Here is a 13,902-nt window from a genome sequence, read left to right on the forward strand (position 1 = left end):
CCTATGGTGGTTGGCAACTTGATCCTTTCCTGCACTTCTTGGGGATTCGCCCCTGGGGTGCTTTAAAGACGTTGCCTTCCATCGGCCATTGGCTCTTTGCCAGGACGCCTCCTTCTCGGGGCCACTTCATCATCCGAAGATTCGGAGTCTCTCTCAGTGTAAGGACCATAAAATTCCCGATCCTCGGGGATAGGAGCCAAACCTCGTATGTAGGGGGGCGATTGCCCTCGTGCCTCAATTCGCCCTGTATATCCACTTCCTCCAACCTCGGGGTGAAGGGGAATCCCATAAGGGGGTTAGTAGTAACAACAGTTGAGTATTCATTCCCGATGGGTCGGAAATTCACTGGTATATGTACTTGTTGAACTTGAGGATTCGTATCTTGAATAGTTGGGGGAGTTGTCCCTTGTGGCTGAGGATGAGTTGCCCCTGTCTGGGCTTCCCCTTGAGTAGATGCATAAGTTGAGTGGGGAGGAATCTCCACGGTTGACGAAATCACCTGGGTTGTCCCTGATGGTGTTCCTTCCTCCAGAGCTCTTATTGTTCTCCGTGTTCTCGCCATGGTTGTTGTTGTCGATTCCCACAGACGGCGCCAAATGTTATAGATTAAAACTAATATATATAATTGCTGTGTTTAATAATAAGGAACGTGAGCTTCGAGGCTCGATTTGACTGCTCTTGTGTTTCGTGACTCAATCTGCCTTACAAGATGCCTACGTACCTTGCTGATTGCCAAGGATCAAGTCAAAAAACGTAGTTCTGATTTGTGGGGTGAGCCCCCTTATATAGATGTTGGGAGTCCTTGAATTGGACTTGGTATAGGAGACTTGGTGGGCAAGTCTCATAATTAGAATGGACTTTGGAGTCCTAGATAGTAGGAAACTGATTCCTTATCTTTTTAGGTCCCCTTGAAGCTAATCTATAAGGATTTATATCCTTATCGGGACTCTTCTCAATAGCTGATTTTTCCCTTATTAATTAATTACGAAATTAATTAATAATCAGGGTTTTTGGGCCTTCTTTGTTCCATCAAGCCTGATCTGGATGTTAACCTTTCTGGTCTGAATGTCATATTTTCTTATTGGGCCTAGCAGCCCACACCTTGTGCAATTAATGCAGTAATAAATTATACTATCATAATTTATTTATCCCTATCAAATTTAAAAAATAATAATTTTCTTAAAAAATAAACTTATATTAATTATATTGTAAATTCTACTTTGTTGAATATTACAATTGCAGGTCTTGACCACTTTAATTATGCATTACTAATCATTTTAAATTAAGCAAGGTAATTGTAAGTTAGTAATGATTTTAGTAATAAAATATCTCATTACTACGAGTTTATTTGTCCAAAACTCAAAAAATGTACTCGACTTGCAATATACATATATGTTAAATTTTTAGTTTCTTTTTATAAATATATTGGCAATATTAGATATATTAACTTCAATCTTTTCCTTTTACACATACGATGACTACCCTGTTTGTATTTGTTTAGTAAATACAAATTACACGACACAAAGAAGAAAACATGTATTATGATTCATGAGATACATTAAAAACGTTATGAACGTTTTTAATTTTTTTACATGAAAATCATAGACACCGATAGATACTCAACTTGTATTTGATATATTTTAGACGTTATACAATATTTATCAATAAGAAAACGATCAAGGATTTTACTAATATAATTGTATGGTGTACAAAAAAATCTGGAAAATGACCCGTGTCTCGCACATGTTATTATGCTAATTATTACTTATACACTACCCAAGATTTAGGTTTGAATCCCTATGATAACAAATATTTATATTATTATTTATACATATACTAATAAAGTAATGATTCAAAAAGAAATTTATTATAATTTTAAACAATATAAAAATATTAATGAAGATCCGTGCATCGCACGGGCTGTAAAGCTATATGATATAATAAAAAATTCTACCATAGATACCTATATATATATATCGTAAAAAATAATTTAATTCAATATCCTTATATTTCTCAAAATCTGCTTAATTGTTGCGATAATATTACAACAAACTATTATAAATAAAAATAAGTTTGTAACAACATCAGAATCAATAAAATATATGTACATTTTTTTTAAAGTAAAATAAATAAATTTTAGAAAACGGTGTATTGGTTATTATAATTTACTATCTATTATATATATAATAGAGCAAATAGGGGGTTTGGATGAGACAATTTATTCAAAATTACTAATTTAGCCCTCATTAATAAATAGAAATAATTGTCAAATTTAATATCATGTATTAATTACACCTAAGTCATTATTACTCCTTATTAATAAATACAAATATTTGTCATATTTAATAACATATGTTAATTACACCTAACTCATTAATATTAATAATTAATATATGTTATCATTTATCATTGAAAATTAACAACCTATAATTAGATATCTAAAATTTATTAATAATTTCCTATATATATACTAAATTCTTATTTTTTTGAAGTCTCTATAAAAAATATATTTATTTTCAGCGAATAAAATTAATATTTTAGCTTATCTGAAAATGACAATATTAGTGTATCAAGCATTAAACCCAAGAAATATAAGTGATATTTTGTTTGTATACTAATAAAAGAGTGGGTAATGGGGGGGTTTATAATAAAGTTGAGATTCTTATTGTATGACCAAAACAAATATAAACTAACATTTGTTTGAAGATTTTGAATATATATGATGAAATATTGAAATATCAAGTTCATTGCGGTTACATCAATGTTTTACAATTGTAAGGTGAATCATTTTTCTTATATCAAGTTGTTTAATTTTTTTTCCAGAGGTATAAGTAAATGAGTTAAAAGATTCCTGTAGTGTTATAGAAATCAACAATTTTGCTAATAAATTGCTAGAAGGCAACCAAACGATATTATAGAGAAAAATCGAAGCATGCAACATTTTTGCCATTTTGGGTCAAAATCGGCGATTTTTTTGCAAAATCGGCAATTTTTCGTTCAAAATTTGACGAACCAAACATACGATTTGAGGCTCTGAAGAAAAGAAAAGTAAAAGAAATATACTCAGCATTAAGTTGGTGAAGAGAGACGATTTTAAATGAAGAAATCAGATGGCCGCCAAATGGAAACTGGAAAGATATGAGAAGAAGAAAAGAGATTTGTAAAGATGATTAAAACTCTTATTATTTTAATGAATAATGCACACAAAATAATGCTATAACTTGGTATGGATGTACAAATGATAACATGACAATTTTACACATCTCACGCACAATTATTTTACTTATATATTTTAAAAAGAATATAAAAAATATGTCTGGTTTTATTTCGATTCAAACATTTAAATAAATTCCCAATTTTCGATAAATCGCAAATCGGTAGTTCAACCGATTTAATCCAATTTTCAATTTCCATAACCATGGATCGCTGACCTAATTATTAATATATTTATCATAAAAATGATGTATATTGAAAAATGTATTCATATTGTCAACTGTACAATATTATATTCAATATGTCGACTTTCATATTCAATCATTATATTTTCTACTATGGAAAGAATTACCTCACATTCATTGTATTTTGTATCACTAATTGTACTATGTAAACAACTATAATAACTTTTTAATTAGCTCCGTAATATTTCATTGTTATGAGTTGTCTCTTATGAGTTGTAATTATTTTAGTGTGAAATTTGTGCTTTCATTCGTATTATATTTTGATCGTATATTTCGATTTCATTGCCGCATATTCAATATATTTTGATAAAAAAACATCGATCTCAATTCCATAAAATAATACTACCTCGGCCCCCCTCATTTCTTTACAGTTTTTAATATGTTTGACACACATTTTAAGACAACTATAAAGTATAATTCCATAATTTATTTTTAAAATTTTCTTGTTTTGCATAAAAATTTGAACATTATATTTTTATTTAGAAGAAAAAAATTTTGAATAAACTTTATGCAACTACATTTAATAAGAGCATTAAAGTGCGTGTCGAACCTCCGTTCCCCAATATAAAAAATTGAGGGAGACGGAGGGAGTATATTTAGTTGATCGATCTATCAAGAAGTAACATGAATATATCATCGATATTTACGATCAAAATAACATTAGTTCATGTAATATAGAATATACCCGTGCTAAAGAGCTAGTTAATTCTTAAAAAACATTTTGTAATCGAGGATATTTGTTAATACAGTTTGATAGACCCTCTTGCCTCTTGTGATCCGACCCGACCGGCGACGTACATACGTTTCCCCCAACAAATCCTAAAGCCTAATCCTAATCTTCTCAACAGGTGCAGAACAGAGAGAGAGGAGAGATTGAGAGAGAGAGAGAGGAGAGAGATTCAGAGAGAGAGAGGAGAGGATGGAATCAGCAACAGTAACAACACCCCAAAACAAAAACCCAGCTGAGACTAGTTTGATGTGGTGGCGATCAGCACCCCTGAGAGTGACGTCAGAGTTCGACAGTGAAAGCTCCTTGTGTTTCCACAAAATATCCACCAAATTAATGGACAATTTGGTCAAATTCAAGCTCAGTTTTCGTAATGACACTCAAGGACAAGTCAATGACCCGCATCTCACCTTCACTTCTAAGCATCTTTCTCTGGATTTCGACGTTGAAGAACGTAATGCGCTTGTGAAGGCCAAGTTTCAGCTCTCTCCTTCGTTGCATCTCACTGCCACTCGCGATATCAAGGTCCCAACATTTTTTAACATTTCATTCTGAGTTTTGTTTGAAACAATTAGTCACATTGTTCAGAAGACCAAAGGGGACTTGATGTTTCGGTTGATAATATACTACTGATATAGATTAAATAACCATTGTAATATTTTTTAAGACATGCATAATCTTTTACAAGTTTATATAGAAACGTGTAGACATGATTTATGCAGCACTAAAGCAAGTTGAACTACTATTATGCTCCATCACTTTTTGTGGAGGCTGGATAATAGTGAGCATTAGACTGCCTCATGGTGATAGCCCCTGAGTTAGGGCCGGGTAGGCTGGATTTGAATAAACCATAATACGATGAAAACTTTAGCCAGTGAGTATAGGTGCTGGGTTCGAATCTACCCATTTCTAGTATCATATGTTCTAGATCTTCCCCCACCGCTATTTAAAGCTCTCTTTAAGTCTTGAGTCCGGCGACTGAATGATTTATTACCTTCTAGTAAGCCCTATACACTTTCCAGATCGAGATTAATATAGTGTGCATGAGGCAGGGGATAACAAGTTTAATAGTATTTTTCAAAGAATTTAGATTCTAGTAGATGTGCATGGCCCCGGTCGTTACAAATAGCATGACATTCATTGCTCTACTTTAAAGCTTCTTTAGCTCTTATTTTGTTGCTTTGCAAGTACAAGTAAATGCAAGTAAAATAAAGTATGAGGGAGAGGAAAATATTAGTATGAACCAGGGTGTAATCCAGCCAGCAAGCTAAGTTGAACACTTCCAGGATCGAGTTCGAGTTCAATTAAATAGTCGGGGCTTGAGCTCAAACTCGACCGAGTCTCTAATTTAAGTTCAAAGCTCGGCTCGTAAAAGGTTCCAAGTGTTTAAGCTCGATTTCACCATATTCTGATGATAGCTCGAATATGAGTGGTTCGGCTCGAGTTCGACGCGATTAAAATTTTAATATATAAATATTGATCATTTATATTAAAAGATATTAATAATACGATTCACGGGTCTTAATTAATATTTATATATTTTCATTTCAATTTTATATAATTTTATTAAAATTTTATTTAAATAATTAAATCCTAAATAATGATTATATAATTATAATTTCTTTTTGTATACTTTCAAGTTAAAATTCAAATAGTATAAATAGGATATGATTGATGAGATCTTATTTATAAATAATAATTTTATAATGTAAATGTTTGTTGTTGATAAGATTCGAATATGAAAACTTGTATGTATTTTTAGAAATAATAATATAAATATTTGTTATTAACGAGATTCGAACTTGATAACTTATAAGTATTTTTATAAATAATAATATAAATGTTTGTTGCTGACGGGTTTAGTTTTAGTATTTGGATCTAACGGCTCTAATTATTTGATGAAGAAGATCCGACGGCCGTGATGGAAAGGGATAACCAAAATAAGGGTTAACCAAACTACAAATTATACCCCATTCCGATTATTATAGTATAGTATAATTATATTTTTTAAAAAAATAATAAAGACTCAATTATGTTCGTGAACCTTAAGAGCAGAGTAATTTGTACTGAATCGAATTTGAATATTTTATGAGGCGGAATTGAATAGTTCACGAACAATTTGAAGCTCTACAGATCCCGATGTAGATATGGATATTATGCTGGAGGTGCAGTTACTATCTTCATTAGTGTTGTAATTTAAGTCGTTTTATGGAGTATCAAATTAGAGCTTTTATTATTGAATTGAGCTTAAAATTTTATAAGTTAAAAGTTTGTGTTTGAGCACGCGTGTTTAAATTTAGTCAAGTTTGAGCTCGTTAACGAGCATTCAAACTTGATTCGAATTTGATATATTTAAAATTTATAGTTAATATTTGAACCTAATAGAGAGTCCAACCAATATTAGCAAGCCAAATCCATTATATTACTTAAAGAATGAAATGTTATTTTTAGAGCAAAGTTATATTTTCCTAGAGTAGATTGAACTATTTTTTTCCTTCACTAATAATATAAAGCGTCGATTCTATAATGAATTAATCAGGAAATCGTAATAATAACAAAAAATGTATTTTGAGATCGAGTCGAGTTTGAGCTAAACTTATAAAAATTCGGATTAACTATAAATGTTTCTTATTGATCCAATGCCTATTCAAACTCTAGCTAGAAATCTAGTTTAAGTCAAGATCATATGTTAGAATTGGGTTTAAGCTGGCTCGATTCAAAGTAGGACCCTAATTTTTCAGCCACATAGTAAGGGTATGTTAAAGTTACAACATAATGAACTATATGCCAAAGTATGTTTTAGATAAGTTATATATCATTGGAAATATTAGTAGAAAAGGAAACACCTCATAGTACTAGTAGCAGTGAAAAGAACAAGGGCGTTGTACAAAAGTTGGTCAATTTATAGGCTTCGTGCACCTATTTATGTGTAAGACAGGTTCCCTTTATTTTATTTTTTTGAATTTTTAGAGCAAGTAAAGTTCTAAATCTAGATAAGCTATAGCCATTGCTATAAGGCACCAAAAAGTGGTTTTTGATGATAAAATGAAACTTCATATGGAAGGCCGTATCACTGCTAAAATGATAAAAGTGGAAGGCCGTATCACTGCTAAAATGATAAAAGTGGTTAGGCCGTACTACATTTATGGCCCAAGGTAAGTGTGCATGTGGCTTTATAATCTTATATTGTTCCAAAGTCTTTTCCCTAGTACATATGGAAGGCGTATCATACAGTTACAAAGATATATTGCTTTGACTTTATACATGCAATATCTGTACTGTAAGCTGTTTAACCAGAACTTCATATTTTAAACTAGGCACAAGAAGGAGAATTGGCAATGGTTGCAGATCTTGCTAGTACAGCCTACAAGTTTGAACTGTCATCTGCTCTTCCATCTGGTGGTTTGGTGAGAATATTCTTGACAATTTTTTGATAAATATGCAAGCCTACTGTTTCTCAGTATTTGTTGTATTACACTCAAGCCCTTGTTATTTTCTACTAATTGAGCACACTTAAACACCCATTTCCCAAAAGAAGCCACAATTGCACTAGCAATATTTCGATCATGTGAATTAGGTAATGGAGCAAATTATCTTTCTGTCTTTCTTTTCACCCACTTACTATTGTCTGTTGGAACCCATTGCTTCTCCTGGTAAACCAATTGCAGCTTAGCATGGCACTGTGTTGCCTGATCCATTGGCTCCTGAATCCCGACACATGATTTCGGCCTGGACTCCTAGTTTCTGACTAGAAGATGATTTGTCAAAAAGCCTGAACAACCATGTTCAGCTGTTAAAAACCTATCATGACTTGCTCGTAGATATTAAAATTATTTGCATTGGGTATAATCACTTCTATTATTTGTTGTTAACTATATTCTTTTTGCTGCAACCTATGCAAACATTTACTATGTGGTGCCGGTGATGCATATCCAAGGCTGAATTTGCATGCACTGTTTTTTATGCATGACTATTTTGTTAACAACATTGTCTTTATTTCTGATTCCCTTATATCCTTCTCTTGTACTTCTGTAGCCAAGAGCAACTTTAAAATTCCCCCTAGGTGAAGTTTCATTGGAAGAGAAGGAAGAAGATGAAGATAATATGAAGAAAATGTTATCGATAAATGGAACTCTTAAGGGTCAGCTTCTGAGTGGAATTTGCACTGCATCATACCGGGATGAGAACTTGAATATGAGATACTTATATAAGGTCTATCTAGCAATTATTCATCAATTTTAATTTTTTGAAGTTAAAAATGTTGTTGTTGTTAAACCTTTATATTTTACTCAGAGCCATTGTGTTGTTTCTGCAACTTCATGATGGACTTTTTTTAAGATTTTGGATTGTATGTCTTCCAGTTGGTATCTGTTTCTTTTGTTTGAATATGTAGCTAAAAAATCAAAATTTTCAGGATGAACTGATGTCCTTCACTCCAAGCGTTTCTCTCCCTTCAAACGCACTCTCAGTCGCATTCAAACGCCGTTATAGTCCTTCAGACAAGTTGAGGTATGCTATCTTTTCTATTCCTTTCGCAATATAAAATTGACATGCTCCTTCCTATAACAATATTGCAAAATTTTAAAATTTTGATATTGCATTCAAGGTAACACGCAGCAGTTTGTTGAACTCTTTTATTACAATTATCTTAGTAAATACAATTGAAGTTATAAGCATAAAAGTTATCTTTACCAGCATGCTCCTTCCTATAATAATGCAAATATTAAACTCCGATTTTGCTTTTTAAAGTAACACCCAACTTTTAAATAAACTCTTTTATGCGGTGCCTAAATCTAGTAGTTTTTTTGAGTTTGCTTCTATATGCAACCATGTCATTTAGTATATTGGCAATCTGCAACAAGGAGACAAGGGGTCGATTTTTACAACTTCAAATGGCGGTCAAAGGTTGACGGAACAAACACATCACTAGCGTATGAAGATGAAAAGATGAGGCTGAGAGAATAATTGTTCAAAGTGGGAGATGGTGATTAAATAAATAGACCATTTAAATATTTTTGCTGGATAACCTTTGAAGTACTTTGTGCTAGCATAGTAATCATTTAATTTGGGTAGAACAAATACCTGGAGTCAGGTTTTTGAGAACGATAGGAGTGGAGCAAAAGAAAGCTTCTTAAGGAACTATTTGGGTGTAGGATTTCAAAAAGGGTTATCCATTGAACAGGATAAAGCTTTTTAGAGGCATGCTTTTTAATATTTCCTCAGTTAATATAGCATAAGATGATCCCTTTTAGGTATGCATCAAATTTCAGTTTCCTATATCTCATGCTTCCTCTTGCTTCTGCAAAACCTTCATGGCTAAAGGAAGAAGGGGTGATATAAAAGAAAAAATGAAGAGGAAATAGATCTGTCATCTAAGGAAGGAGAAAATTATTAACATGGACTGGGAGTCCATTATGGTATAAATAGGCGGCTGGGAAAGTAACTTAGAGTTTAAGCAAGAAAGCTAGAAGGAAGGGAGAGTACCTCTCCAGTCTCCACTTTTGGCATTATTGTAACATATAAAAACGCATGCCATCAAAGTGTAATATTTAAAATAAAGCACTCAAGTACTCAACTGCTATACTATAATATTACAACTTATTTTTGGAATTGATTATTGTTTCTTGTTTATGATGATACTAAGCTATGAGACTACCATTATAGTTTAACCAAGCTATTATAACAATTCCTTTACAGTTATTTCTACAACTTCAATTCGAACGTCTGGAGTGTTGTATACAAGCACAAAGTGGGCAAGGACTATAAATTCAAAGCTGGTTATGATTCCGAGGTTCAACTTGGCTGGGCATCATTTTGGGTAATTTTTCTCTTTTTATTTTTAATTTTTGTTATGAAAACTTAAGCATGCAGTACAAGTCCAAGCCCATGAGGCATGGTTTTGGAAATCTTGCAGATTATGGAAAGCTCAAAACTTTGTTATTTCCTAAAGTAAATGTAGGCCATACTTTAATAGAATGCTAAGAATTTAGATAATGTGATTAATGTATTCCCTATCTTATCCGATTAGGTGATATCTTATGTAGATATAGATCCGATTTGAAAAAAAGTTTCGCCACCTTGTAAATTCAAATTGTCCATTTCCTTTTGGTGACGGAGATTGCTGCACATAACAACTAACAAGTTTAAGCCTAATTATGATTTTTTTTATTAGTTGTGTAGTTTATAATGTAGTCTCATATTTAATATATCTGGTTAGATGATGTTTGAGATTGATATTGATCAACTAGGAACAAGTTTCGGCTCTCTTTTATAGATACTGGTAGAATTTAATTAATCGGTTTGTCTATCATGTGCCACAAAGGCACATGTTAAGCTGCAGTTAGAACTATTTGTAGGTTTACGGTTTTACTTTTTGAGTGTACACTTTTGTAACATATTTAAAATTTATATGTTCAACAATTAATAAAGCAAATGATCTTGTCTATTTTTCTAAGAACTTTAATTTTCACTTCATAAATGTTATTAAAATAATACTGTATTATGTAATCACAATATATAATTTATATATACGAATTATTCAAATCTGAGAAAAAGCGATATTTTACTACAGGAAGTTTAACTAATTAACCGAAAACTTACCTGATGAGGTATCTTAATCTGTGCCTTAGTAGCACAGGATAGACAAACCCTTAAATAATTTACTCAAAGTTAAATTAATTATACTGATATAATTTTTGGGAAAATAGTTGGATACTTTGATATACTGTAGCTTATTATGAAGTGAAGTCTAATAACTAAATAGACTATAATGAATATTTTTGGTTAGGGTAGAAGAATAAAGAAAAGACGTGTTCCTTGTGAAGGTAGGTTAGTGTAAAGAAGTAGATATCGACTAGACTGGTATCTAAAATATTACTGTTATGTAGGAGATGTAATTTCTATAATAATCATGCTTTAATATTGAAATTAAGTTTTTTCCTCTGTTATGGCTAATGGGTTACAATCAAAATAAAAAGCACCCCCCTTTCCAGAATCTCAGTGAGTGGTTCTGTGGTTACATCACGTTAGGAGTTAGAGTTAGGACTGCTTGATTTCTTTTCATTCTTTTTTTCCATAAGTTCCTATGTTCACTACATTTCCTGCATCATTTTGGTATTGTATCCAGAAATTAAGACTCTTTCACGAAAGTGGTAGAGGTATAATCTTAGGGCATGAACAAAGTCCAAGATTTGATCTTAATCAATTTAAAACATGTTTAAAAAAGTCAAAGCACCAGTTAGGCAGATCACATCAAGTTTCACATATCTGATTCCTCTTAAATTTCACTGGTTTATTAATTTAATTTGATATATAATTTATATATATATGTATACAGATTTTTATGTATGTATGTATGTATGTAATATGTTATAACAGTAAATTTCATATCATTTTGAATCATTGCAATAATTACTTGATTATCATTTATAAAGATTTTGCCCTGTTTATCTCTTTTTAAAACTTAAAACCCCGTGTTCTATCACTTGGTCTATGTATTTTCTAGCCTTTCTGAAACATGTCCTGCATCACCTACCGTCTTTAGTCACTGTCGATTTTAATATTCTCTCGGTGGATCATCCAAACCCCAAAAGCCCTTCCACGACGCAGTATCAATTTACCATGTAGTTAGATACTGTTTATAAGCATCATTTTCCATTATAGTTTCTAAATGTTTCTTCTTCTTTATGTGTGTGTTTTATTTTTGGATCAAGTGCAGTTATGTTCGTGCAAGTGTATGTCGTGTGTGTTTCTATCTTAGTTCTGGTTCAAGTCAGGCAGAAATCTTCTAACAACTGACTCTTATGCATATATGTAAAATGTAATCGAGGTCTAAAATCATTGCTGTAGGTTGGGGATGAAGCTGGTAAAGCAAAAGCAGCCCCAAAGAAGATGAAATTTCAGTTAATGCTTCAAGTGCCTCGGGATGATATCAAAACGTCAACCTTAATGTTCCGATTAAAAAAGAGATGGGACTTTTGAGTAGGTTTGCAGTTAACTTCATTCTCAAGTCACTTAGGCCATCTCCAACAGTTGTGATCCAAAAATCCAAATTTGGATCACCAACTGATCCAAATTTCTGACCAAATCCAACAGCGTGATCCAAATATTTGATCCAAATTACTTTTTACATATAATAATATATAAATATCATATTAAGCAATTTTATCCTAAATTTATCATTTAATCATTATTAACAATTTATATAACATTTCATAAATTAATCAAATAAAAAAAAATTAATACACATAAAAATATTAAAATTGTGCACTTAATTCACGAAAAACACATTTATTGCAATAATTAACATACAAAATATCATTAATACACACTAATTTTCCGACTTAGTATATTCTTCCCACAAATGCTCAATTAATGCATTTTTAAGTGCAATGTATTTCTATTTATTATTTTTAATGAAATTGTGTTTTCTCATTATTTAAGTTTTATTTTAAAAATAATTTTTGCTAATTATTAATTATATTCTATTAAATTAAATAATTAAAAAAATCAAAAATCAATTTAAAATCTCATAAACTACAAATAACAAAATCATTATTTTATATTAAATCAAGTGATCCAAATTTGGATCAGTCGATTCGATTGTTTTCCAAGAATGTTGGAACACCTCACTTGGATCACTACTGTTCACTGATCCAAATTTGGATCACTGTTGTAATGGAATTTGGAGTAATCTGCCCCAAATTTGGATTTTTGGATTACCGTTGGATTTGCCCTAATCTTATATAGGGTAGAGATCAAATTCAAACCATTTTATAAATAAAACCTAGAACTACACACATACATTCACTAAGATGAAATTGATCAAGATTTAATAGAAATTTTAAATATTAATATAATGCATTCTGTATGTATGAACTTACATACACATCAAAAGTACATTCTTGTACATGTCAGGTGCCGATGGTTTTTAATTTTTGATTGAAAAAATATGAAAAAAATCAAATAACCTGTAGATAAGCATGATTGTTCCTAACTATTATTCATTAACTGATAAGTAATCAACTGTGCAATACTAGTGGAGAACTTTGGTAGGAGATATAGAACATTTACTAGGATAATGAAACAAAACATCAAATTTTCCTGTTCTAATCTATAGAGCACTGACTTTGTACTAATATACTAAAATCAGAACATTTTGCAGGACAGGAGAAGAGTCCTTGGAAGAGTGTTAAAAGGAAGAGGAAATTGAGCACAAGAGTGTTACATAGACTATGGAGCAAGCAGAGTCGCAAGAATTAATGTTACAAATGATGAGCAAGAAAACAAAATGGATGTTGTTCTGTAGTATCCCGGTTGTATCCTTCGTACTGTAAATGTTTTGTATCTACTACCAATATTCTATATCTATAGTAATACAATGTAGTTTGGTAATTTGGTTGTCTAAATTTCAAAAAGCCTGCATTGATCGTGGTAGATTAATTCTGTCATGTTTTTTTGGACTATTTTGGCCCTGTGCTGTACAAATATAGACATGTACTGTAGGATAGACTGTTGGATTTAATTTTAAGCATTCGATTAATATATTTTTTTCCGGTAAGCCAAAGATTTATTAATAAAATTGCCAAATGGCACTTACAAAGCAAGCAGCTGAGAACTAAGAGAAATAGCCAATAGGACAAGGGACCCTGGTTAAGACATGAACCCAAGTAGGGATCTCAAGTACTAGAGATTAGCTACAAGAAACATTGTCAAGAT

General features: G+C 31.7%; 1 protein-coding gene across 8 annotated transcripts; it reads left to right on the forward strand.

Moving 5' to 3' along the window:
- Positions 1-4,187: 4,187 nt before the first annotated feature.
- LOC141662594 (outer envelope pore protein 37, chloroplastic) lies at positions 4,188-13,626 on the forward strand. 8 transcript variants are annotated; one of them, XM_074469233.1, is made up of 7 exons: positions 4,190-4,710; positions 7,503-7,592; positions 8,221-8,397; positions 8,600-8,694; positions 9,883-10,003; positions 12,034-12,169; positions 13,337-13,626. In XM_074469233.1, exons 1-6 carry the CDS (start codon positions 4,378-4,380, stop codon positions 12,163-12,165), a joined length of 948 nt encoding a protein of 315 aa, XP_074325334.1. In that variant the 5' UTR covers positions 4,190-4,377; the 3' UTR covers positions 12,166-12,169; positions 13,337-13,626. The 8 variants fall into 8 exon arrangements, with proteins under 8 accessions (XP_074325339.1, XP_074325340.1, XP_074325334.1 ...); XM_074469236.1 differs by having other exon boundaries at positions 13,354-13,626; XM_074469234.1 differs by having other exon boundaries at positions 12,034-12,165.
- Positions 13,627-13,902: the final 276 nt, after the last annotated feature.

Source organism: Apium graveolens, chromosome 1, assembly GCF_009905375.1.
Source record: "Apium graveolens cultivar Ventura chromosome 1, ASM990537v1, whole genome shotgun sequence".
NCBI lineage: Eukaryota > Viridiplantae > Streptophyta > Magnoliopsida > Apiales > Apiaceae > Apium > Apium graveolens.